This window comes from Taurulus bubalis (genome assembly GCF_910589615.1).
Source record: "Taurulus bubalis genome assembly, chromosome: 21".
Taxonomy (NCBI): Eukaryota; Metazoa; Chordata; class Actinopteri; order Perciformes; family Cottidae; genus Taurulus; species Taurulus bubalis.
The window spans coordinates 1,759,525-1,787,154 of record NC_136609.1 but is presented as its reverse complement, the minus strand read 5'-3'; the positions used below and the strand labels follow the sequence as shown (position 1 = coordinate 1,787,154).

The window sequence follows — 27,630 nt, the reverse complement described above, 5'->3', positions numbered from 1 at the left end:
AAATATATTGTCATCCTCTTAGGGGTGTGGCTGAACCCAGAATCTTTGCATTGACACCCAGTTAGTCCTTGCACAGGTGTGATTGCAGTCATGCACCTCCCTGGTAGAGTGGTGCGTTCAGGGCCCTGGGAGGTGTGGGACTGGTCAGATCCGTAGGGAAGCCCTTGCGGCTCCGGTGAGGGGCGTCGTGGAGCCGCGGTCGTAGCCTATATCCACCACGGTGTGCGGTCGGCCAGCCAGCCGGCTCGGGACGGGCTGCGCCTGCACCTCACGCTCTCGGAAACTCTGGATGTAGCTCTGGAAGGGGCGGAGAAAGAGTTTGGTTTGAAGATGGGGTGAAAAAAAAGATGACACAAAAATAGATGACAACAAATAAGACCCTGACCGGCGAGAGGACGTCCGTGTCGTAGCGGCGGATGGGGTTGGGCTTGCGGCGGTAGGCGGGCTCAGTGTGAAGCTGCTTGGCCTGGTGGTGGGCGGAGGTGGCGCCGTGCTGCGGCTTCTTCTTCTTCTTGTTGCGGTAGCGATCGTCGCGCTGACGAATCCGCATCACCTGCATCCTCCTCTGCTGCCGGCTGATGATGACTGTGGAGGACAGAGGAGAAGTTAGCTCTCATGGGGGCATAGCTTTGTAGGCGCTGAGGGTGGAGCCACTGCAACTTTTTCACCATGATGTGCACACTTAGCTACAGCTCATGGAGGCAAGTCAGAAATACTAATACTTATAGTTTAAAACCTTTTGGAAACCACCCTATTTTTAGGCCCTTTTCTCGAAAATGTCATACCCAAACTAAAAAGGGTGTATCTCTGCAACCACGAGGGCAATTTAAATTATTTAGGTGTTTTAATAAAAGGTACACATGTGAGATTTTGTTCAGATGTGTAAATATCAGTCTATATGTTACTGGTTAAGAGTAAATGAAGATGACACACAGAAAAAAATGAAAAGGTTTCAGGTCCGCCTATAAAAAAAAAATTTCAGGATGATTATTTCTTTGAAATGATGCAGCTGTAAGGTCCAACTCTAACCCAAATCATAACACAATATGTGAACATTCTCTAACCCAAATCATAACACAATATGTGAACATTCTCTAACCCAAATCATAGCTCAATATGTGAACATTCTCTAACCCAAATCATAGCTCAATATGTGAACATTCTCTAACCCAAATCATAGCTCAATATGTGAACATTCTCTAACCCAAATCATAGCTCAATATGTGAACATTCTCTCTGCAAAGGTTGACTTTGATAAAGTGAAGCAGAACAAAGTTAGAGAGGGTTTTCTAAACCCTCTCTAACTTTGTTCTGCTTCACATTCAGGCAAAGACTCAAATTTGCATTGGAGCACATTTGTGCAAATGTGTGCAAATGTGCTCATAAAGCAAGCTATGATTTACAGTTTTATATAAGAATCGCTCAGTCTTCAGGGTTGGTTTCTGAAAGGTTTTAAGAGGCATTCCCCACCCTTGGTATGGGAGTATCCCTCAGCGGTGACCTTCCACTGGACCATGACACCCAGCAGGGTGAGGGCAGGCCACACCCCGAGCACCACCCACGTCAGCCAGCACACCGGCTTTCCAGGCGCCGCTTTGACCCGCTCGTACATGTAGAGCACGAGGGCGAAGAGCTCCACGAAGTAGTCCACCGCCACGGTGATGACGGCCGCACCGAACATGGACGTGGACACCGTGGTGAAGAGGCGCTGCCACTGTAGGGTGAGCACGGCGAACAGCATGCCCAGGCCAAGCAGCACGCCCAGAGGCACCCAGACGGAGCGCGGCGGGCTGTCGGAAAGCTCCTCCATGCCCACCAGGGTGGCCATGGCCACCAGCAGGCCCAGCAGCAGGCCCACCATGAAGAGGCCCACGCTGCGGACCAGCATGGTGACCAGGCCGCAGAGCGTGCCGATGCCGAGGCCGATGCCCACCGAGGCCTCCACGCTCAGCTGGGTGTCCAGAACGCGCTCCTTGTAGCAGAGCATGAAGATGACGACAGTACCGAACATCAGGCCCGTCAGGAACATCACGGCTTTGAAGCAGCGATAGCCTGAAGCAAGAGGAGGAGACAAAGGGGAACCGGGTTGTAGCTTGTATGCCTGCTTATATTTTGAGTCTTTCTTTTAAAAGCATATTCATTATTTTAAACTCAGCATAAATGAACGTCATAAACACATGAATATAACAAACTTTGGGGACTTTATTTTTTTCTAGCACTTTTCCAGACCTGGAAATAACCATTTTAAAAATGCCACGACTTTTCCAGGTTTTCCATGACCGTAAGAACCCTGAAATCACTCGTGTGGACCCAGGACTCACCGAAGAAGCAGTAAATGATGCCGAAGAGGCAGCACATGGAGCAGACGACCGAGGGAACCACCTTGTAGCGGCCGCTGAAGTCCTCGCAGCCGTCCAGGCGCTCTGGACTCAGCTCCTGGTCGGGCTGGCCCAGCATCATCTCCAGGGTGGTCGTCATGGTGAACAGGAGAAGAGAGGAGGAAGGGGAGAGGAGGAGGGGGAGGAGGAAGAGAGGTGATCAGGTGGGAGGCTAGGGCGAGCCACACAGCCACGTGGCTTCACCTGAGGACAGAGGAAAGGAGGAGAGCAGGGTTACACAAAGCAAAAAAGAGATTTGGAGACTTCTCTCTAGTCCTGGATTAGGAAGAGTCCTTGAATGCACCATCATAACGTTGAAGTTTGACAGAATGTCTGCATGTTGATGAAAAAAAGTCGATTAGAAACCAATAGTTAAACTGGTGGCATAGTTTCAACATGCTTTGCAGGTTTATGTGATTTAAATCTAATGCGCTAAACAGCATGATCCAAAGGATCAACAACAAAACCCCCGTTAATAAAGTGGCTTTCAAATCTGCAGCAGAGTAAAACTGGTTACACACACACACACACACACACACACACACACACACACACACACACACACACACACACACACACACACACACACACACACACACACACACACACACACACACACACACACTTTGGCGTCCCCCCGATGGCGGAAACAGCGGATAATAATAGCTCAGAGAGCAGCGTGTGTTGGGCAGGCGGACGAGGCGATCAGAGCCTCTCTGTGTTTGATCAGGAGGCGTTTAAGGGCAACAAGATGGCGTCCTTTAAAACATCTTTCATCAATCATTCAGTCCATCCAATATAAAAGATAAGATACATAATCTAATACAGTTGGGTTCTTTATGTGGTGTGATATTGTTTAGTGTTATTACTGAGCCTCTTTTTGCTTTGTTTCCTTCATATTATTTTTGTATGCAATTTCTCATCAATAAATATCTTGTTGTCTATCTTCAGTTTCTATGCATCCTTTTGTCTGAGTGACCTTATATTATCTTTGTTTAGCAAATTCTGACTGTGATTTATAACGTGCTGTAATAATTCGTCTCCTTCTATGCAGCCTTTCCTCACCTCCTTTACTCTTTGTTTTCGTGTGTTATCCCTCAGCTCTTACACATAAACCCTTTCCTGTGCCTGTATTCCAGGAGCGTCCTCAGCTAACAGCAGTCAGTAAATACATTAGCCTGGACGTTCTCCTTGCTGGTGTTTCCTCACCTCGTTTCCTCCCTGTCCTCCTTCCTCCCTGTCCTCCTTCCTAACAGTGCATCGCTCCGTTTCATCCTTCATATTAACAACAAAGTGCTTTAAGCTCAACTCAGCTCTATAGTATTCTTTTTAATACATTTAATTAATGTAAACTTTTAGAAATCAGCACTGAAATCTTGATTTGCTGTTGTCGTAAACTACAAGCTATAAAACACAACCTTTCCAGGATTGTTCAGGAAAACACAGAGATGCAAACACGCCGTGCTGCAGGGACGCCTGCATCATGTTTTTATGTAAAAATAGTACGATTGTTGGGTCAAAAAGTGCATGCAAAGTAAAAACAACCTCTCTCTTTCACTTCCTTCCCACGCCTCCTCCCCTCTGGCGCTGTTCGTGCTCTCCATCTCGGGTGAGTTCAGTCTGACTGTGGAGGGTTTCTGGGTCAGGGGTGCTTATGCAACTCCTGTCTGGGGAACTTTGCTCTGATATTCATGAGCTCCCCCATCCCTCCTCTCCTCTTTTGTTTCCTTCTCCCTCACATCCTATTTCCTTACCTTCTCCTTCCACCTCTAAATCATCCGCTTCTTGTTGCTGACCTGACTGCCGCTCCTTCTCATCCTCCTTTCTTTCTTTCCTCCCTTAGTCTCCAGTGAATGTCATCCAGAGGGTCAAGTCACGAAGGAATGGATGAGAATTAGTTTGTATCATGTATGGAGGTTGAAACTGGTCTTACAAGACAGAAATACACTTGTTTCCTTTCTTTCTGTGAGTTAAATGAGATAAATCTCATGTCTGCGTGTGAACTACAGCTGGATTTAAGACGCGGTTAGCTTAGCTTAGCATAAAGACGGCAAGCAGAGGGAAACAGCTAGCCTCTCTGATCCTATACGAATCAACATGTTCTGTGTCGTTTGTGCACAAGCGGGAATGTAAACCGGACCATTTGTGGTTCTAGGGGATGTTTTGTGGGGGAACTACTTCCTGGAGAACAGAAGCAGAAGAATGAGCCGACATCAGCACATTTCTTCCCCTTTCAGACTTGTCTTATATTCCTGCAACACTGACGCTCTCCTCTATCCGCTCACAGACAGGTATCTGTGGTGCTTTGGACATGCAGCCTAAATATACTATTTAACATTGTATACACTTTGTAAAATAACACTAAAAATAATAATAATAATTTCTGAGTAGCCTTGATTCCCTCAGCAGGAAGGACTGAATGCATGAAAAAACTAATGCAAATAGTCCATTATACATCAACTGTTGTTGACTGAAGGATTTGAATAGAGACAAAATAGAAACAGTCAGTAGGAAGAGGCTGATGAATAAAGCCCCATAACAACACACACACACATATTCTTTCTACATTTTCATCCAGAGTCATATTAATAATCATCTTTTGGTGGAGGATTAGCGGGTCGCTGCCGGCCGACCCCGCGTGTGTGTGAGAGCACTAAGCCGGTTTGTACCGCAGATCAAGAACGTGCAGTTTTTATGTTTGCAGATGGATCATCCTCTGAAAAAAAGAGAGAAAATAGACGAGTTTCTTCTTCTTCTGCTGTCCGAATCAGCAGCAACAACAACAACACCACCGTGGTTCTCCTCCTCCCGCCCTGCTTCCTGTCTGTTGCCAAGACAACGGAGGGATGCTGACTGACAGTCGGTCGGTCCGAAGCCTGACCAATGACGGAGCAGCTTAAACTCCCATAGCAACAGCGTGAGAGCCAATCTGTGAGAGCCGTCTGTTCCCTCCGAGTGTGTTCATGTGTGTGTGTGTGTGTGTTCATGTGTGTGTGTGTGTGTGTGTGTGTGTGTGTGTGTTATAAACGCTGCTATAGAAACCCTCTCCTTTCATTATAGATAAAACAATACAGTGTTAATCTGCTGCAGGCTTTTCCAAAACATTCCAAGCACAAATTCAAATGTCTGCTCGTTGGAACAAATATTCAACAACTATTTTCCAAATCTATTATTTAAAGTATTGTTTTACTGACAAAAAAATGAAGAAAGAAAAGCTTTGTATTTGAGAAAAGAGAAGAAGAAGCCGACTGTGAGGAGGTAAACATGTGTAAACAATGCAGGTTTACATGTTTCAAAACAACTGCCATTGTTATTGTTCCATGAGGAAGGAAGTACATTCTCTCCTCATTTCATGCCATCAGCTGGACAATAAAAGCTTAAAATGCTCCCAAAATCACCTTGAATCAATAAAAGAGTGATAAAGCTCTTAGAAAATTGGAAAAATGACCACAGCCAATCAGAACGTTGCAGGCAAGAACAATGTGGACAAGCACAGACGAGATCAGCTGACTGGTTGCTCCAAGCTGAACAAAAGGTTAAATTAACATCGACTGTGTCGACTGACAATGACTTTGAAAGGATGGAAACAATCAGCTCTCCTCTGCTGCGCTTGTCTGTCAGCCGGGCATTAAAAGACATATTTAGTCTGAATTCTGCCGTTTATGATGTAAATTTGATGCAAATAATCTCATCGTCTCCATTTCGTCTCACAGTGAGCAGGAGCGACTAAAACCCGTCTCCTCTCAAAGATATCAAGAAAACACAGCCGTCGATCTCTGGGTCAAGAGAACACAAAGAAAATGCAGAGTTGAAGCTGCTTGTGGATCAGACGATAAGACCCAGACACACTGACACAGATCCGGATGAACGGGAAGAGACAAAGCCTTTCCATAAATACAGAAAATGTCTATTAATACACAGAACAACATGCTCCCAATCATCCAAAAGATGTTGACTGCTGACACTTGACTTTAAACCAACAATATTTCCCTTCCAAACAGAAAAACAGGCCGTCTAAAGATGGAAATATTCTGGTGACGTGGCAGAACTCCGTATCTGCACTAAAATAAATGTTCTCTGAAGGGTTTTGTTTCCGCTGCGTAACACAAGCAGAGGCGGGAGACATGATTCATTTTGCATTCATGCATCTTAATAAGCTCCGTTCCAGACGGAGGGACGTCTGCAGAGCAGCAGAGAGTCTTTTAGTGACTCCATCCGTCTTTCACCTGACTTTGCTCCCTCTTCAGGTTCAGGTTGAGAATCAAACTGAACTTCACTGTGTGATATTATCTCTTGATCATTTTCCTAACACGCTGCTTTCTTTCTGTGCACATTTACAAGGCTGTATGTTTCATAACCCTGTGACTCATGAAATCTGTTCATGAAGCATTTATTTAAAGACCCTTTTGGTCCACATTCTCATCTTTTCTCTCCGTCGGTGATAAAAGCTTCTCTAGGGCCACGAGGAAAAGACTTCTTCACTAATAACAGTTTCATTTTAACTGCTCACAAACGTTGCAAAATGTTTTAAATAACATTTAAAGACCAGACAACTTCTCAAGGCGCATAATTCAGTGGTGTGTGTGTGTGTGTGTGTGTGTGTGTGTGTGTGTGTGTGTGTGTGTGTGTGTGTGTGTGTGAGACACCCAGCTGTGTTGATCCTCCAGACGCTGGGCGATGCTCCCTGACTGAACTCTTCTGTTGTTCACCTTTGGCCAATGAGAAGCCAGAAACTCCTGTGACCTCATCAACCGGCGTCTGACCGGCCGTATGTTTACCGTGAACTGGGATTGTGGTAATCCGGTGCTTTCAAAGTGCTGGTTTTTAATGGCGCAAGTGCAGATATTTTCTCGTAATTTGTCCGACCAACTGGAAGAGCAACATTTTGTCCGGTTGATTCTCAACAAGACTACGAGTACAAAGAACCACGAAACACACGTGCATTGATTATGAAAATCTGAATTAGTTGCAGCTCTGGTCTAGGTTTTGAAATTTTTTTGAGTATTTACATGTTTAAGTGTTTGCATGAGGCCTGTGCACGTTGGCCAATGTGCAGCCAGAAGCACGGTCCAGCCTAGAGACTACAAAACGGACAAAGAGGAAGAGGACATCAGCTGAAGGACGAATGGAAGAAGGAAAGAAGGAAGCAAAGTAGGATGGAAATAGGAAAAGGCAGCAGGAAGGAAGGATACGAGGAAAGGGAAACAAAATGAAGACAAAAAGAAAAGTAATGGAGGAAAAACAGTATTGAAATACTGAAGCAAAGTGAAAACACTTGTAAAAAGCCCTTCAGCTCAGTATTTAAGTTCATATTGTATTTAGTTCTGACTAAATGTGAGACTCCCACTTCCCACACACACATGACCTCAAAAACCTTCAGATTTCACTGAACGCCTTCAAAGATTCAGAGTGATATTTTACACCCTAAAACACGATGATCGTAATTCCCAAACCCCCACAAGCAGACACTGCTATTGTTTATTGCAAGAAAGCATCCCAACATGAAATGAGGCTTAGTTTCATCTGATGGGGTAAAAAGCTTGACGGGAAGGAGGAGAGAACGCCAGCAGCCTTCCCTCCATGCCGTGTTACGCAACGGCCTCTGAGCATCACTCACTCACTGCACATCTCTTTGCATTGGCAACGAGTCAGATCATTCAAAACAGGACAAAACATCTTCACGTTTATAGAAACTCACGGATTGTTCCTTTAGTTCCTTTCTTCTGACATAGCTGCAAGAATAATATATATTTTAAAACTGATGTAGGGCTGCAACTGATATCTACTGGTGCCAAAATAGTCAATTAATCAATTAGCTGATTGACAGATTTCTTCATCTTATGTGAAAATAAACGTAATATTTTTTAATTTTGGACATTTGAAGACGTCACGCTTTGACTTTAGGAAACAGTGACGTGCTTTTATTACCACATATCTGCATTTTAATCAATCATGACGTATTTAAGTTGCAGCTGCTGATTCCTGACAAATCAAGTATTTCATTTCCATCTTTGTTCACAATAACATTGCATCACATTTCGTCTTGCACACGTTTACGAGTCACAGTTGAAGGTATTTCCCGCCTGCTGCTGCACAAACGAGTTCTACGGCTGATTTATGTCTAAAATGAAAAACAGTCAGGAAAGCAGTCTGTGTCGGCAGAAACCCAAAGTCCAGACTGAAAATGTTGGATCGGTGCTTTAAAACAAGTTTTCCTGCACACCTGAATGTGTAAAAACTATAAAAGAGGAACGATTCAATTCGTCTGAAGGCTGATAATCCGTCATATTGATCCTGGACAAGAGACGAGTAGAAGCTGGAGTCACGGAGCTGAAGCTGCTGGTCTCTCCATCACTGACCTGAGCAATCTGCAACACGTCCTCCTCCAACAACCTCTCTTCCTTCTTCCCGGCGTCTGAATGCCAGAGCGCATGATGCACGCCGTCTCAGCGTTGTTCCCCCTCCAAGGTAACAGGCTGCTGGGAGAGCTCTGCCAAAAACACAAACAGGCCCGTGCACGACGAGCTGCCAGCGCCGAAGACCGAGTGCGTCACCGGGTCACATGTCGGCCTCCAGAGGGGTTGTTGTCATCAAAGATAACCTGGACCGCCCCCTCTGCACATGCCAATCAATACTCTGTGTGTGTGTGTGTGTGTGTGTGTGTGTGTGTGTGTGTGTGTGTGTGTGTGTGTGTGTGTGTGTGTGTGTGTGTGTGTGTGGGGGGGGGGGGGGGGGGGGGGGGTCAGGTGGGACGTGACCCAACAGATCTTCTGCTTTCCAGGGAATGATTCCCAGAAGAAAGGTGAACCCAGTTTCACCTGCTTGGGAAGTTTTTAGATTTAAATTAGGAAATAATTTGCAAACTGGGTTTTCCAAGAATACAAAAGATTAAAGCAGGAAGGGACGTGTGTGTTTTTCTGTAGATAGATGTCCACTTTGATTTCTCTATTAAAACATCAGAAATCATAAATGATCTTTGTAAAGCAGCAAAGATGATTATCTTCTCAACATATGAACACAAATCTCATCGGTCCAGTTAATAAATGTTTCGTTCTCCGAGACCCAGATCTTCATGTCGACCCTTTGGCTGAAACAGCAACACGCTCACATCGTCCAGCAGGAGATACGACGCATGTTCAGCACCGAGAAGTGAACAAAAGCTAAATAATATCTATTCAATATAAAAGTGACTGTCGAGCTCAAAATTAAACCAAAAGCATAACAAAAAAGGAGAAATAATTAATTTACTTCATCGGAAGAAAGTGACTCACATGACTGTTTTTTTCTAGAACAGGAATAACACTTCGTGACTCCGGCGGTCGCCGCCTCTCACCCACAAACACCCACTCGGCTCCGGGAGGTCGGGCACGACCGGCGGCACCGAGGCGTCCTCACGCCTCCTCAGACGCTCGCCGAGCAGCTTACATAAGGCCGCTGCTAAAAGCGGCTGTCATCTCCTCTGATTGGACAGAATGTGGAGAATCTGCTGATGGGGAAGCGGTGAGAGGATGAAGAGGAGGAGGAGGAGGAGGAGGAGGAGGACACTGAGGTCTTTGTCCATGTTGGACTGTTTTCACCTCAACAGGCTGCAGAGAGGCAGCATCGTAAAAGTGGCGAACTAAACTAAACTAGTCTTTAAAAAAGGTCAACAATTAATCACAACTTCTTTGAATGTCAAACCCCAAATGATATTCCAGGAGCTCGTGAATCAGACTTCATTATTTAAGCTTTTAATGCAGCACAAAGTAGACAAAACTGCAGCAGCAGAAGCAGAGGGTCAAGCCTCAAAACCACCGTGTCCTACATTTCCCATAATGCAACACTCTAAATATGTTTCAGACTTTCAAAACCTCCCTCCTGAACAACCAAAGACACACAACTGTTTTCTAAAGCCGTGGAATACTTAACATCAACGTTATACGTCTCTTATTTTACACCCGGCTCGCTTCGACAAAGACAAATGCGTTTCCCCTGCAGTTGCTCTCAGGTGTCCTCAGACCTGCAGCAGCACGTCTCGGTGCATTCTTCGTGCTCCTCCTCCCACAGAGGCCTCTCTACCACCACGTGCTAGTCCTGCTGCTCGTATGAGTGAACATCCCCCAGCCTCTGCCGCCGGAGGGAGCGCTCAGGAATATCAATGATGTCGGTTCCCGTGGAGGAGAAACGGAACGCCGTGTCGCACAAGAGTGTGTTCAAAAAGGAGAAGCGCACACTATTTAACTTCCAGTTCCCCTTGCATGAGCAGACACAACCTCAGGGATTCATTTTGCCTCATGTGAAGCCTCGGGCGGGGAGACGGACACATTTCATAAACAGGAAGAACAACAGATGAGCCCGGGAGCAGTTCCACCACCTGGCAGGTGGCTCTCATTCACACACCACCTGTAACCTTCACCTTCACTTGAGAGAACACCAGACTCTCAGTTACCATCATCACGTATACTTTGCATTTTTGCACTTTCTTTCAGTTTAATTTCCCAAATTAATACACTCTGCTGTTTTGTTGCATATATTGAGCACATTTCATTCCTGTTATTTTTGTGTCTTGCTACTGTGAGAAACTAATTTCCTCTTGGGGATAAATAAAGTATCCATCCATCCATCCATCCATCCATCCATCTATCTATCTATCATAGCAGCAACTTCAAAACCATGATTGTAAACACCGCTTTACAATCTGTGAACGGAGATGAATTATTCATATTTTCCCCCGTTATGCGTCTGAAAAACAAACTTGTGTCCTGATTTCTAGCTCATAATAAAACCAAAGGAAGTCTACGGCACTTCACACATGCAGGAAATAACCCATGATCCTCTCTGCTCGTCCCCATGCCACGTCCAACAACGTAGATGGGGGTCGAACCCAATTATCTCTCGCTTCAATGCTTCAGCCACGTCAGAGAATAATGAAGCGCAGAAGTTTGCACTTCACTTTGCATTTCTGCACTCTAGACCTGGCTTCACCTCTGTGCTCGCTCTGAAGAGAGTCTACTGTCATCATTTCAACTCAGCCGGTGCTTTGATTTGTACCTGCTGACGAAAGGCTCAGCGGCCCACTTCCTGTCTCGCGCTCAGTGGCGAGCGCTGGATGAGAACCCGGTGATCCTGAAGCGGAGCAACAGTGTTCAGCAGACTCCTCTCTGCACCTGTCAGCTCCCACAACAGGCGCCGGCTCTTTGAACATCTGGCCTCCAGCAGCCTGCAGCTCGTCTCAGACTCTAATTAGCCCTCATCGGCGCACAGATCACTGCTGGACCCTGAACGCCTCGTGGGAAACTCTGACATGTAGATTCTCCGGTTCAGCAGAAACAAAAGTAAACGGATGAAGCTCTCCATTAACTTGTTGTTATAATAAACAACCAAATGTCTGATACACACGTAGCTCTGGTTTAAAGTAAAAAAAACACTAATATTATAATAATTTAAAGGATATGTTGAAGGAATAATCTTAGCATGTATTCTGTAATACTTTCATGCATTAATAATCTTCTTTTTTTTTTTGTGAGGTAATATCATGATTTGAATCATGCAATGCAAAGAGTCTCAAATGTGCAAGCGATGATTCAATAAGAGGCACAAAGAGCTGGACCTGCATGACTGGATGTGAGGTCACAGAGAAGCTGCAGCAGAATGAGAATAAACTCCACAGCAGACTCAGACAGACGGGAGGAGGAGGAGGGAGGAGGAGGGAGGAGGGGAGATGAGGTGAGGGAGGAGGGGAGATGAGGTGAGGGAGGAAGCGAGCAGCACCAAGCCGGGATGTTGACCCACTCGTGTTGTGGCATTGCGTTCCCCCGGCTGTCTGCAGAGCTCCAGTCGTGCCGCCCGACGCACACAGAGAACACACAAAGAGCTGAAGGTCTGCAGCTCCGCTCGCCGTTCCACAACAAAGTCTGAGCCGGGAGTTATTCTAGAGATGAACCGCTTCAGTTAGCAATGCCCTACATTTCCCAGAATGCCTTTCAATGACCTCCGAGGAGCAGGAATCCAGATAACCTGCACTGGCTTATATGAAGGTACAACAACAGGAGTTTTACAGTTAATTACAGCTGCAATGCATTCTGGTCTATATAATGTGTCAAATAGCTCCAGAGAGAGCTGGTGTTGGTATTAAAAAGGCAAGCAGGGTTCAAATAAAAAGACAACTGAGCTGCATCATGGGAAATGTAGGATTCAGTGTTTCTGAAATGTGACCTTTACTATATATATATATATATATATATATATATATATATATATATATATATATATATATCTTTCATTCTGACCATTCCTTTTGTAATCTGTCTCTGGGTCCACCAACTTAATGGAGGCCCAGTTTAATATGTTTTAGATGCCAGCAAATGGAAAAGTAAACATACATCAGCTGTGAGGTTTATTAAAAACAAACTGGTGAACTCTGAGCTTTCAAGAAATGTCCAAAAACGTGAATATACACCGTAAAGCAGGTGATTTAAATACATGAACCCAGTAATGCTGCATGCATTACCCAACACACACACACACACACACACACACACACACACACACTACTCTGCAGAAAGGAAAACATTCCTCCATCACCGTCCTCCCTTCAAATGAATAAAGCTTCATCCAAGATATTTCATTTCCAAAGAGATCAAATCCTCCGGCTGAGAAGAAGAACAAAGAACGTTTGACACTTGTTGTCTCACTCGACTGATTGATTCATATCTTCTGTACAACAGATCTAACTCCAGATTTAAGTATTAATAGAGTTACAAAGAAATAACAACCATTACAAATGAAATAATTACCTCCTCCACTGGATGATGAAGACTTCCAACCTGAACTGATGGTAAACCTCCGTTTGTCTGAGACCCCTTCAGGGACCTCTAGGAGAACTCAAACTCCATACGCGTAAACACATCATCTATTCACGCGTCCGTCCATCCGCTCTAATGAGAAGCCATCGACCCAGATGCGCCATCCGGGTCATCCGTCACACGCCGACCTGTGTGACACACACCTTGTGTGTGTGTGTGTGTGTGTGTGTGTGTGTGTGTGTGTGTGTGTGTGTGTGTGTGTGTGTGTGTGTGTGTGTGTGTGCGTGCGTGCGTGCGTGCGCGCGCAACTGGGACAAAAGAGACGCACCGTGCGCGTATAAACAGGCGACTCACCATCATCATCCCCGGCAGGTTGACGCGCCTCGTCCGCGTGCACGTGACGCCAGAACGAGCCCCCCGAGCCCGGAGCACCGAGCATTTTCAACGTTTTCTTCCCCGACTTGGGTGCATTCTCGTCGGTGTGCAGGTCCGTGTTTCCACGGCAGCCTGATCCCCGAGCGGACTAGCCCTCCATCGGGGGAAAGGCGCACGGAAAGCGGGCTGGAGGAGAGGAACCTCCCGGGTTACATGGCGGAGGAAAAGCAGAACTTCGTGTGCAAAGTAGAAACGCTGTGATGCTTCATCCAGGCTGCGGTCCAGATGGAGGAGCTCACATGAAGAAGAAGAGGGAGCTCACATGAAGAAGAAGAGGGAGCTCACATGAAGAAGGTGGCCTCCGCTGCAAAAAATGTCCAGACGCGTCATCCCGTCGACTGATTGAGTCAAGAGGGAATAAAAGTCCGGACATGCGCAGCGCCTCCTCGAGGCTGAGGCTTAAAACACATCCCCAAATATTATATATGTATTTATCGCTACACATATTATCAATAATATGCAGTGGAACGACACCAAGTAGCCTACTTATTGTTTTTATTGTTAAACATGTTCTTAATTTAATATTTGAGAAGATGAACTCTGTAAAGGTGCAAATAAAAGTCACCTGAACTTTACATCTTTTGCAGTGCGCGCGGCCTGACGCACGACGTCCTCACGCAGAGGGAGCGGCGTCAAGCTAGTCAAGGTTAGGACCACCGGAAGTGGAGCTTTTTGACCTTCAAAATAAAGGCCAACGTTTAGGACAAACCTGGGAGGTGCAGGGTTTCCCCACCTGGTCCAGGTGAACTAAACGCCCCAAATTCAGGGAGGGTAAATAGTTTGAGATATTCGCAAACAGGCCGAAACTTTATTTACCTGAAGCGAATAGCAACAATAAAAACAATAACAACATATATTCAGTCCAGCAGAGAGATGAGGGAAACACATATTTTTATTAGAGTCATGATAACATTACACGTGTGTTGCAGAGATGATGACACTTCTCCAGTTTCTACCAGCCGCCTCCTCTTAAATATAAACTGTTAATCACTGTTTTGTGCAAAGAAAAGGCAAACGAAAGGCAAACGACGCCTTCAGGTCGGCAGATCCGCCCTGCTGTCAGACAGGGCAAACAAACTATTTTGTTTTGTATTTAAATATATATTCATAAAAGGAGAAAGGATAGATGACAACTCAAACAACTAATCATGATCATGAAGTATGTCTACGCCCTACTTCCAACTGACGTTCACGTCTCATTTCACACCTGTCTTTTCTAACCTGACGCCAGCTGCACCACACGTTTTTATAACGTTTTAGGTATTATATTGGTTGCTACTGTCGTGTTATGCTGGACTATGTGTGGTTATTGTAGACGCGCCGGAGAGGGGGCGTGGCTAGTGCTATTTCTGTTGTGGAAGTCCCACAAACGTAACGTCAAACACCCTGGATCTGGTTCATGATACCCGCAGCCCGCTCAGCCTCTCCGGGGCATGAGCTGCGTCTGATGCAGCTGCTTTCAGTCGGCAGGACGTCAGTGATGACGATTCAGCGTCACGTTGCACAAGCTTTAATTTATGTCATGGAGCAATAAAGGTGTGTCTCAGCTTTTTGACCAGCTGTGGAGGATGAAGCAGGAGTCTGTCTCTTGACCAATCAGCGTTAAGATGTCTGCAGCGTCTTCATTTCCCTCAAACGTGTTTTTAATGAACTAGTCAGCTTGCTATCACGTTAGCTAACGTGTTTAGGTTGTGTTGTCGTTAACGTTCCGTTACAGTTCAGTCTTGCTTGTAAACAACCGTAACGTGCCGTAACATGCCGTCACCCCCGGTCTGGTTCAGTTCACGCTGTCACTCGTTAACGTTAAACCGGAGGATCTGATGAAGGTTGTTTTTTACTCAAAGTAGAATGAATCACGGAGTTGGGCTTAGCCAACAACGTGATGTCGTGGTCATAAGAGACCCAGATATTGATCAGATATTAGGCTCGTTCGAGATGAGCCAGTTCTGCGCAGAATCGATCGGCGGCGATCGGCGCACAATGCATGCCGGTTTGATTTGTGTCCGACTTGCTCCCGACTTGCTCTGACGTCATGCACACGTGGTCAACGATACTCTCACGAGACCAAGCCGGCTGTCGATTTCAGAGTCAGTCGCCGCAGTTGCTCTCAAACGACTGCTTGGCCCAGTGCATGATGGGAAACGCCTGGCTCTCGCCACATCAGAGAGCTGATTGGCTCTTAGATCTGACAGCAAACACCACGTGTTGTAGAAAATTCTTATTTTATGTGTAGTTGTAATACTTAACCCTCGATTATTGACTATTCGTCTCATGTTTGATCTAAAAACACATCTTGTGTGGTTCATAATACAAAATCTTATTTTCATAACACATATCTAAACCAGTAGTAATGTATTTCACAGGCAGACATAAAAATACCAAAGGATGCAGCTACACAGTCATTTCTACATAAATATGTATATTTATAAACACATATAATAAATCCAAACGTGATCTGTAAACTACAAGTAAACAAAAGTTCGGAACTAACAGGAAGTACTTTTTTTCTGTGACAGCTGGCAGCTGACAACTGTTCGACTTGATTGCAGTTTTTTGTCAACGCCTCCTGCTGCGGCCGCTGCTCTCGTCTGGATTCTAGGCGAGAGCAGCTCTAACGAACGAGCCTAATGTGAATGAAATTAATGCTTTTTTGATTTTTCTATCCGATTCATCGATTAATCGAAAATAAACGATGAATCCGTTGATTATTTTTTCGATTAACCGATGAATCGGATAAAATATTAAAAAAGCGTTCATTTCCAACCTTTTATTCAAAAACAGAAGTGACAGTGCAAAACATCTTCAGAAAGCACAAACAGGTTGCTCCTTGAACATCCCTGAGCTGTTAATTAAAACAACAAAATGGACTAACACTAAAAACATACAAATCTATGCTTTACATCTGCCAAATGTGAGCCCTTTTTACTGTAATTGATCCCTCCAGAGGCTGCATTTACATACCCTGCTTTATCAATATGTATGAAATACTGGGACAGAGGGAAGCTGTACTGCTCCATATAGAGCGTCCTCTTCCTTAAACTCTTTCATTCTGGGTCTCTTATGACCACGACATCACGTTGTTGACTAAGCCCGACTACGTGATTTGCTTCATTCTACTTTGAGTAAAAAAAAAAAAAAAAACCTTCATCAGATCCGCCGGTGAGCCGGTTTAACGTTAACGAGTGACAGGTGAACTGAACCAGACCGGGGGGGGTGACGGCATGTTTCATCACGCTACGTTTTTTTACAAGCAAGACTGAACTGTAACGGAACATAACGTAACTTTAACGACAATACACAACCCAAACACGTTAGCTAACGCGATAGCAAGCTGACTAGCTTCATTAAAAACAAGTTTGAGGAACATGAAGACGCTGATTGGCCAAGACTCAAAGATGTTCTATCTTTGAGAGGATCACAACCTCAGCTTTTCTCGTGTCTCACTCCAATCTCAGAAACGCTGGCCGGCCAGTTGCTCTGCTCCGCTCTTTTTTTTCTTCTCCGCGACTTATTGCCCGGCGGAATAATCGCGCGACACAACGAATCGATAATGAAATTCGTTGCCAACACTTTTGATAATCGATTTTTATCGATTTTATCGTTGTTGCAGCCCTAGTTGCAGCCCTAGATTTAATGTTAGTTGTTAGTTGACCTAAAAATGTTGGTGCTTATATTTTTCAGGTTGCTGTAGTTTTTTTTTTTTTTTGGTACAAAGAAGTGCAGTAGACATATTCTGAGAATAGTATATTTTAACACTGTATCTGTCAATAGCTCAAATGAACTAAATTGTTTTTTACCTTTTAATACAAAAATTAAAAATACATGTGTCATTTAGTGTTAGTATGGCGAATAAGTATTTTTCTAACCAAAGCCATTTCTATGGGGACTCGGATGACGATAGTGAGGAAAATCCTCAAAAAAAAAGATCCAGAGGTCAAACGACGAGCAGCACAGTTGCTCCTCCTCCCCCTCTTCCACAGACGCCATCACCAGCAGGACAGCAAACCCCTACAAGCCAGGGGTACAGACCAAGGGGGGAAGCTGTGGATCAGACACCGTTGCCTGCTGTGGTGAGCAATAACAGCTATGGGATTCAAATTGAACATTTAATCATTTCACTTTTTAAAACGTTAACAATTGTTAATTGTATACCACGTATATTACAATACACACTGCCACATTGAATCCAAGCGAATATGATTATTAGGATTGCATTACTGGAATTGTATAAAACTTGATGTTTCCATATTTTAAGTGAAATCGGTTGTCCAAATTATTTTTTAACCTTATTCTAATATTTTTTAACAGCTGCTCAAGTTCATATGATGAGCTTATCATGACATGAAGCAGCAGCTTGACCAATTGATGGTCAAAGTTGACAATCTCGCCAGTAAGCAACACTCAACTGGCCAAGAAGTCGAAGTGACTGGAGACCCGGTTCCTTTACCTCAGTGGAGGAAGTGGACCTTTTCAAAGATCCCTCCAACTTTCAGCTAAAGAAGAGTGTGGTGAGTTTTTTTGTTTTAAGCATCTCAAGCAAATCGGATTAAAATGTATCTTTTATTTGAACTATTGTATGTCATTAACACTTTCGTTTTCGAAAACATTCTGTAAAGTATCAGATATTAATAGTATTTTTTTGATCCATTTTAGATTTCCTCCTGGCAACCATTGGACATGATACAAAACGGTGACATGGAACATCCTCGCCCGCATGTTCAGCGATGACGTTGGGAAGACCATCCATTGGAAAGGGGTGAATGGGGAAAAGTCCTTCAGCCAGATGGTGTCAAAGACTCCGGCGTGCTGGAAATATCCCCCACTGAACAAACCTAATGTGTTTGTGCAGTCAGGTTGAATATTTTCAGAATGAAAGATATGCACATTTTGGGCTGAAAATGAATCGTGTGAAGTTTAAACTAAACCCCATATTATTTTCAGCTAATTCTTGCTGCTCTTCGAGTTGCAGACGCCAATCTTGTTTTTTTTCACTGTTGTGAATGGAATAATAATCTTCAACCAGTTACACAGAGACTTGTTGGTTCTCCAATAGCGATTGCTGTTAACCATGTAACCATGTCCACTGGGTTCTATTAAGTTAGTTATATTAAAAGGTACAAATTGTTCTATTAGGGTAATATCTGTACATACAACATGAAACCTTTCAAGAACTAGTTGTCTCAATCATTATTAGTTGATAACTGTACACGTCGAAAAATAATTGTTTGTCCTTTCATAAAAAACTGTTTTTGATATCATTTATGGTTGCATTTCTTTTTTCCATTGATGCATTTTAAATATATGTTGGTTAGCTATGAGATTTTTCTGTAGTTATTTTGAGTAATGGAGGATCCGGGCCAAATGAGCCGCTTTATGAACGGGTCCAAATTAAATATGAGCGGATATGGGCCGTATCTGGTCTGAATCTTTGACCCGGAGCCGTTCCGGATCTGGTCCGGATCTTCGACGTGCATCCGTTCCGGATCCGTCCCGCTGTGCATCTAGCCTCCGATCCGGACCCGTTTTGCGGATCCGTTCCGGAGCCTATGATACCTCCTGGGCGGATCCGGAACGGAGTCAGCATTCAAACGCATAGCTTACATCTATGCACAAAAAAACAGCTGCACTGTGTTAAGTGTATATAGAATATATAAAATGCTAATTTTCAACACCTGTCCACAGGAGGCTTTTGTTTTAAACATTATAAAATGTGATAAAATAGAATAAAAATACATCCACAGATACATGGCCGGTTATTGAATGTCCTGTTCGTATCCGCCTGACATTTACATTCTAGCTGTTATTGGATCTGCTGTGTGCAGATCTCTACGTTTATTCCTCAACATTGCTGCTGGAACACAAGCAGAGCTCTGCAGCTCAACACGTTCAGCTGGACCTGCGTCTAAAAGAAGGAGACAGTTGGGCATCAGACTCGGGGCAGGAAGCGCAGGTTGATGGGCTTCGCCGGGACGAGCAGGGTTCGAGTTTTCGGCTCCACGACCGGAGCGCCGGGTTCAGGCTGGACCTCGTAGTGCTGCATGAGCTGTGAGACGACACCACATTAAGGACACGGATGCTTCAGTGTTCTCCTTCTCTTTCATACGCAGGGTTCTCCATGACCGCAGGAACCCTGCGTATGAGATTTTAAAGTGACTTTGTTGTGCGGCTGCCTCAAAGCTTCCCTCACCCGGGACAGAGCGAAGAACATCTCCATCTCCGCCACCCTCTTCCCCACGCAGGCCCGCACGCCCACGCCGAAGGGGATGAAGCTGTACGGGTGGTGGCGGTAGGAGCCGGGCGCCGCGCGGCCGCCGTCGGCTCCGAGCCAGCGCTCCGGGACGAAGAGCTCGGCGTCCAGGAACTGGTCTTCGTCGTGGCAGGTGGCGTAGTGACACAGGTGGAACTGAGTCTGCAAAGAAAAAGAGTTGAAGGGCGCTGAAGGGCGCTGAAGGGCGCTGAAGGGCGCGTCCCGCGGTCACCTGTGAAGGTGCGGCGGCGGCTCTCATACCCGCTTCGGGAACCAGTAGTCGCTCACGACCACCTCGGCCTCGGAGATGAAGCGTCCGTTTCCAGGCACCACGGGGTAAAGGCTGCCGGGGACACAAGCTGCAGGTCAGTATGAGATTAATCTGTACAATATGAGATTAATCTGTACAATATGAGATGTAATCTGTACAATATGAGATGTAATATTTAAAATATAAACTGATGACAGTTGGTTCAGTGGAGGTAAGAATACTATTTACATGATATTTTTTACATTTAAAGTACAAAGTTCTGCATTTAAAACAGATTATTGTCCAGAAGTATCTCAATATGAAGGGAGGCCGGAGCTCCTCCCACCTCTCTGATGCATAATGATGCTTTATGATGCATTATGATGCTTCAATTATGTATTATGATGCATTATGATGCTTTATTCTGCATTATTCTGCATTATGCTGCTTTATGCTGCTTTATGCTGCATTATTATGCTTTATTATGCTTTATGATGCTTAATGATGCATTCTGTGAGAGGAGCTCAGGAGTCGGCTCACCGGAGCGTCTCCTTGATGACGGCCTTCAGGTACGGCATCCTGCTCAGGTCCTCCATGGTCGGCTCTCGCCCGTCGGGACACACGGCGCTCACCTCCCGGTGCAGCCGGTCCTGAGCCCGCCGGTCCTGAGCCAGGCGGTACAGCGCCCAGGCCAGGGTGTTGGAGGTCTGGGGGAGGCAGAGGTTAGGGTCCGGCTGAGCGGCTCAACACATGAGACGTGCTTTATCTTGTCTGTGTTTTAAATACAAAGTCCATCTCTGCTGCTTTCTCTGCTCGGGCATTTATGAATGAATAACTCTCTAACAGTGAGATATTGTATTTTCCCTGCGTGGTCGATGATCTGAGACAGTTCTGTCATTTCTAGTCAAACAATGTCAGAAATGTCCCGACTCCGATCTCCACCTTTTGACCTCCAGCGAACACGACACCAACAAGCCTCAACCCGTCCTGGGAATGCCGCCCAACAGGCTCCGGGTTGCAGCAGGAAAACCAGAACCTGTTTTTGTTGTTGCAGGTCTGGATTCCCTCCAGTTAGAGCTGGAACCTTTTCCACTGAGACAGAATGTTCAGCTTTAACTCCTCTGTGTTCGACGTGTGCCTTCAGGGCCAACCAGGAGATCTGGGTTCTGTTCTCCTGAAGCTCCTCCAGACGTCACACAACGCACACAATGTACACAACGTACATGCTTCATGAACCCCTGATTGACTGAAGGCCTGCAGATCTCTCTTCTGCAGCCCAAACATCAGCATGCATGACATCACAAACATCAGCATGCATGACATCACAAACATCAGCATGCATGACATCACAAACATCAGCATGCATGACATCACAAACATCAGCATGTACGACATCACAAACATCAGCATGTACGACATCACAAACATCAGCATGCATGACATCACAAACATCAGCATGCATGACATCACAAACATCAGCATGCATGACATCACAAACATCAGCATGCATGACATCACAAACATCAGCATGCATGACACCAGCTGCTCACCGTGTCGACGCCCCCCAGCAGCAGCTCGGTGACGCTGATGTAGACCTCGGCTCTGGTCAGCCTGTCAGAGGACAGCAGGTAGGTCAGGTACATGCCCTCCACCGGCTCGCCGCTGGACACCTGAGCTTCAATTTCGGCGATCCTCCTGTCGATGAGGTCCCGCGCTGCCAGACGCAAACACAAACAGCTCTTTCCTAACGTGCATTTGAACCCCCGCAGCGTGCCCTGCCCCTGCGGTCGCTCCTCTGCTGCATACCTACGCCGTACAGGTCGTCCCAGGCCTGAACGAAGCGGCTCCAGTGGGGGAGCACGCCGCGGCTCCAGCGGGGCAAGATGACCACGGTCTCGGACAGCGTCAGCATGTCGTCGACGGCGGTGATGAAGCGCAGCGTGTCCGGGGGAATCTCGTCTTGCAGGCAGCCCAACCTGGTCTCAAACAAGATGGAGGAGATACCTGCAGGAGGTGAAAGGAATCACAACCCGACCTCCACCTCAAATGACCTACATTCAAACAACCTCCCACCTTCAAAGCCAAACTTGTAGAGCTCGGCAGTTATATCGGAGACGGTGGCCCGGTCCCGGCTGCGGCTCCGCAGGAGCTCGACGCGGCGCAGCAGATCCCCGACCACCTGCTGGACGATGGGCGCGTAGGCCCACGCCTCCCGCAGCTTCAGCATCTTGGGGTTCAGGGCGCTGCGCATGCGGGACCACTCCGGCCCCGAGCTGCAAAGGTAAAGAGCGTCTTCAGATCACAGGCCAGAGGGGAACGCCTCCTTTCAGACCGACGGAACACTCCGGTCCACTCACTCCAAGTGCAGCCCGTAGGCCTGGCCTCGCAGGTCCCGGTACTCCTTCCAGTGAGGCAGCTCGGCTCTGGACGGGTAGCGGCCCTCCTGCTGGATCACCTGAGCCACGAGTTCCGGCGCCGCCACGTTGACGATGTCAAACGGGCCGAACTTGGAGCGCCAGATGGGTCCGTAGAGGCTCTTCTGCACACCCTGAGAGAAGAAAGACCAGCGGGGAGAATTCAGTGTGGATTCAGTTTCAAGTATATGTATACTGTGTATAGTAACAAGAGACGAATGCAAACATCCTGCAAGGTCAGTCTAAAGTCATTATCCACAACAGCACAATCAGGTGATTTATATATATTTATATTGTCGTAACACAGTTACTGTTTCCTGTTGAAGTTTCTGGGGAAATAGTCCTCAAAATACTAAATACTCTAAATGTCAATAAACACTGTAACCTACAAATATAGTACTGAAGGGTTTGAAGAAGGTGAACCCCCACAAGGCTGTGGGACCTGGTCCTGGGGGTAAGTCAGGTAGGGAACAGCTCTACACACACTCTGTTAGGGTAGCAACAGCTCTACACACACTCTGCAACACCTGGAGAGCAGCACAACGTATGCCAGGATGCTTTTCCTGGACTACAGTTATACCTTCAACACAATCCGCCCGGGCGAACTGATGGAGAAGCTGTCAGACCGTGGCGTCCCAACCTCCACCTGCAACTGGATTCTGGACTTCCTGACAGAAAGACCACAGGGGGTGAGGATGGGAAGACGGGTGTCTGCTGAGCTCACAGTCAGCACAGGATCCCCACAGGACTGCTGCCTCAGCCCACAACTCTTCACCATGACTGTCTCCACCCAGGACAACACCATCCTCATCAAATACGCAGATGACACCACCATCCTGGGGCTCATCAAGGGGGACGACGAGTCAGGGTACAGGACCCAGATAAACACCACTCTGGTCTACGGAGAGGAGAACGACCTCATCCTCAACTCTGACAAGACCAAAGAAATAACCCTGGACTTCAGGAAGAACCCTCCCCTCTACAGCCTCTTGTCATCAAAGGGACTGAGGTGGAGACTCCTGGCTGCAGGTTACATCTGACCTGAGCTGGACTCTCAACACCACAGTGAAGAAAGCCCAGCAAAGGCTTCACTTCACAGGCTGCTCAGGAAAGCTGGTCTGAACCATCACCTCTCACCCTGAACTACAGAGGACTGATAGAGAGCATCCTCACTGTCTGGAATGGAACACACAGGCAGAGAGGAAGGCTCTAAAGAGTCATGAAGACTGCAGAGAGTCATGGAGGGACACAACGTCCCTCCATGACTCTCTGCATGTGCAGCGCTGTGGGAAAAGAGCAGAGGGAATCATCAGAGACTCCCTCCTCCTCCAGCTCACTCTGCTCAGACACAAACACTGAGGTACATCCTGACAGCAGAGCAGCAGCATCATCACCTAGAACACGTTTCTACAACAGCTTCTTCCTGCCTCAGTCAGACTGATGGCAAAACAAAACTGTGAATAGGAACAGCACTCATGACTAACCTATTTATTGATTTACCACTGTAATAAAAATAAAACAAACTGTATCTAATAACCTCCTTGTATATACGACCACCTTTGCACATATATATATACCGCAGTATGTACAGTGTTCATATTTCGTATATATTTTGAATAGTGTTCTCATGTTTTATATTTGTTCTCTTTCCTATATAGTGTGTTTTTTCTTATTTGTATTTCTTCCAAAACGGTTGACCCGGAGAGTCCTGCGCAAACAAATGGACAAATAAAAACCTTGAACCTTGAAGTGTAAATATTAGAACATCTCTCTCAAAACCTTTTATCTAATCTTTATTTAAGATCTAATTAAAATAATAAACTTCAGTTTAATCCAACGAATTGTTTAGTAGATCAAATGAGTAAATCTTTTCTTTCATGGTGAACAGAGGAGCTCTGGACGCGCTGTACCTGCAGTAAGTGGCTCTTGTCCGCGTATCCTTTCACGAACAACCAGTACAGGGTGGTGGTCAGGCTGGGACCGGGCAGGTCATCGATGCTCTTCGGCTTCCTCGCCGCACTGGTCGCCTGGACGTTCAGGTTCCTCCGGGCCGCGTGAGGCCGCTCCGGACCGGCCCGGGCGCAGCGCGCATGGAGCCGCAGGGCTCGGGCTGCTGCCGCCGAGGAGCCCATGATGGAGTCTGTGCGTCAGGACGTCTTCCTTATGTCGGTCTCAGGGACTTTTATTTTGGTAGAACTTACAGTACCTCCCCCTGTGGGAGGTTTCCGGCAACTGATTTTGTAACAAACGATTCATTGTGCTGGAGAATGTGACTTCATTTTCACAACATTTACTAGGAGAACTGTCCAAGTGTCTTTGAGTGGTGAACATGAACCAGAATCGTGTATTTGCCAAGTGCACCTCGTCACATACAAGGAATGTGACGAGGTAAAAGGTGCAGAACAACACACATAGATTAGAATAAAATGATATGTGGGACTGTTCAATGTTACTCACAACAGCTCTATAACAGCAGGCCGGAGACCAATAAGACGAGGGAGTGAATGTGTGCGGGGTGAGACGCGGGGTGAGCTCGGAATAAACATGTCGGCTTTACTACACAGTCTGTTTCACGCACGTTATTAAGCGAACGCGACAGAATAAAACAAAAGAAACTATCAAAATTAACAAAAAAGCTAATATTATACCTATTTTTTCTTTATTTAATCATATTAAAATGAATGTGTTGAAAACTTTAACAACAGAATGCACGTTGTAAAAGTGTTTGTCGAATACAAATCGTGTAACTAAGTTATTTGGATCAAAAAGCTCATTGAAATGATCTACGGTGTAATAGTGACATCTAGTGGTCGGGGAGTGTCACTACAGTATTTTGATTATTGTATAGAAACTATAAACTGCTTCATATAAACATGAAATCTGCTCACATGGGAGTTATCCTATAATTTATTATCTTTTTTTTTATTCTTAAAATTACACCAATTGAGCTTTTATTTTGAATGATTGAACCGGACGTATTGCTTGTATCTAATTTGTCAAACTTGATACCACTGACTGACTATCACAGGACTATTCACGGACCATTTTTTCGGACCATTTATTTTTATTTTTATTTGTATTCCTTTCTCTCCTCCTACCGGTCACTCCACTGCACAATTCATATTTAAACACTCATGCCACATACACTTAACTTTAACTTTAACTTAAACGCACACGTCACTTTAACATGCCACATTCACTTAACTTTAATACACTTAATACATACACTTAACTTTAACTTTAACGCACACGTCACTTTAACATGCCACATACACTTAACTTTAATACACTTAATTCAAACACTTAACTTTAACTCTAACTTAAACGCACACGTCACTTTAACATGCCACATACACTTAACCTTTAATACACTTAATACATACACTTAACTTTAACTTAAACACACACGTCACTTTAACATACACTTAAATTAATGTTATCTGTTGTCTGAGCACTTTATCCTTATCTTATTTAGACTTTTTGCACTGTTGCTGTCGTTGATTGTTGTTTGTCTCGTCTAATGTCTAATGTCTAATGTATGCACCTTCCGCCCAACTAAATTCCTCGTCTGTGCAAACATTCCTTGGCAATAAACGGTTTCTGATTCTGATTCTGATTCTGTAGTAGTTATAGACTGTGGCCGCCAGAGGGCGCTAATCTCATTATTTTAATCTACTACCACTTTGATCGAAGATTGCTGACGTCAATCCAACAGTCAAACTAGGCAGTGTTGATCTCAAATTAATTGATATTCTGTTACTTTATGTATTATTTCTCGCCTCAAATGTAGAAACATGTTTTCGTGAACTGTTTAGCTGTAAAATGAGATGTCTTTCACTCGGCCGCCATGATGAAAACCGGCCGACCGGCAAAACAAACATGACCACGCCCACTCATTTAAATACAAGAAAACGAAATGTTAGACTAATTAGATATGAAATAGTGCTGAATACGTTTTCATCTTCCTCTCTCTCTCTCTCTCTCTCTCTATCTCTCTCTTTGACTGCGCCGTTAAATATTACGAATGAAACAACCGTATTAAATATACGTTTTATTTTGAAGGAAATAAAAGGAAGTATTGCTTATAGGCAATTCCGCTAACTTGATCCATCCAACTGTAGTGACTAACCATGGCCGCTAGAGGGCGTAAAACCTCGCTTTCTGAATATGGTGTTACCAACACAGCATTTTAATGTACAACACACGTGTAGTTACACGTTTTTATCCACCAGAGGGCAGCGTAGCCAAATGATGATAATAAACGCGGTCACAAAAAGAAAGTTTGACAAAATCTGGCACATTCACACTTCCGGTGATCAAAGTTTCAAAATAAAACCAAATAATATTTTGTTCATCTTCTCTGGGTCATACGAAGTTACATGAAAGCGCAAAAGACAAGCAAAAAAGAGAATATGGGTACAGCAGTGGTGGGCCTTCACTGCTGACCTAAAAATAATCAAAGTTATAGCTATTTTATAATTTAATTGTTTTTCACAAATACACTACATGTATTGGTATGACGTGTGATTGGTCAGTGGGCCAGCGTGACTTCTGTCAACAGAAAGCTAGCTAGCTGCTAGCAGAACTCAGTAGTAGTCAAAGAAGTTAAGCCATTGTTAGTTTTTTTAACACTCGTGGCTGAAGGAGGAGAAACGGACTTGCTGGCGGTTTTACTGATGACGCCTTTCTCTCAGCGGGGTCAACCCCCGAAGGAAGTAGCGGCTTATAACCCGACCTTTACGGTCATATCGTTCCTTCGGATTGTGGCTCGTGTTCTTGAGTGTGCAGTGCTTTAGTGCCGCAGTTTTGTTGGATTGTTTTGTCATAACTAAATGTTGATGAACTACATGCATTGTCCGTTAATGACGCCGCATCCCCTCATGCACGTATGTATGTAAACGATATCAGACGGCACAGAATTTCCAGGTATAAAATGCACGGCTGGGGTAATATACATTGAAATGAGGTTTTCAAGGTATTTTATTCCCTTGAATGTTATTTTTATATATTTAATTGTATATAATGTATACAAATCTCAACATAACTAATGAGTCTTCTATTTATAAAATGGCTTTAAAATTCAGATGACACATTTTGCTTCATACAAAAAACACACAATCAC

At 45.1% G+C, this 27,630-nt stretch overlaps 2 protein-coding genes across 2 annotated transcripts; both read right to left on the bottom strand.

The window, feature by feature from the left end:
- Positions 1–62: 62 nt before the first annotated feature.
- Positions 63–2,478, bottom strand: tmem198ab (transmembrane protein 198ab; the record flags this gene model as incomplete). Its single annotated transcript, XM_079236996.1, has 4 exons — positions 63–297; positions 386–585; positions 1,471–2,052; positions 2,322–2,478. The coding sequence occupies 4 exons, from the start codon at positions 2,476–2,478 to the stop codon at positions 145–147; spliced, it is 1,092 nt and encodes a 363-aa protein (XP_079093122.1). The 3' UTR covers positions 63–144.
- A 15,355-nt stretch (positions 2,479–17,833) lies between these two features.
- On the bottom strand, positions 17,834–23,286 carry cyp27a2 (cytochrome P450 family 27 subfamily A member 2; the record flags this gene model as incomplete). Its single annotated transcript, XM_079236794.1, has 9 exons — positions 17,834–19,640; positions 19,785–20,006; positions 20,106–20,187; positions 20,635–20,801; positions 21,645–21,808; positions 21,901–22,098; positions 22,168–22,367; positions 22,452–22,642; positions 23,089–23,286. The coding sequence occupies 9 exons, from the start codon at positions 23,284–23,286 to the stop codon at positions 19,524–19,526; spliced, it is 1,539 nt and encodes a 512-aa protein (XP_079092920.1). The 3' UTR covers positions 17,834–19,523.
- Between the last annotated feature and the right edge of the window lie 4,344 nt (positions 23,287–27,630).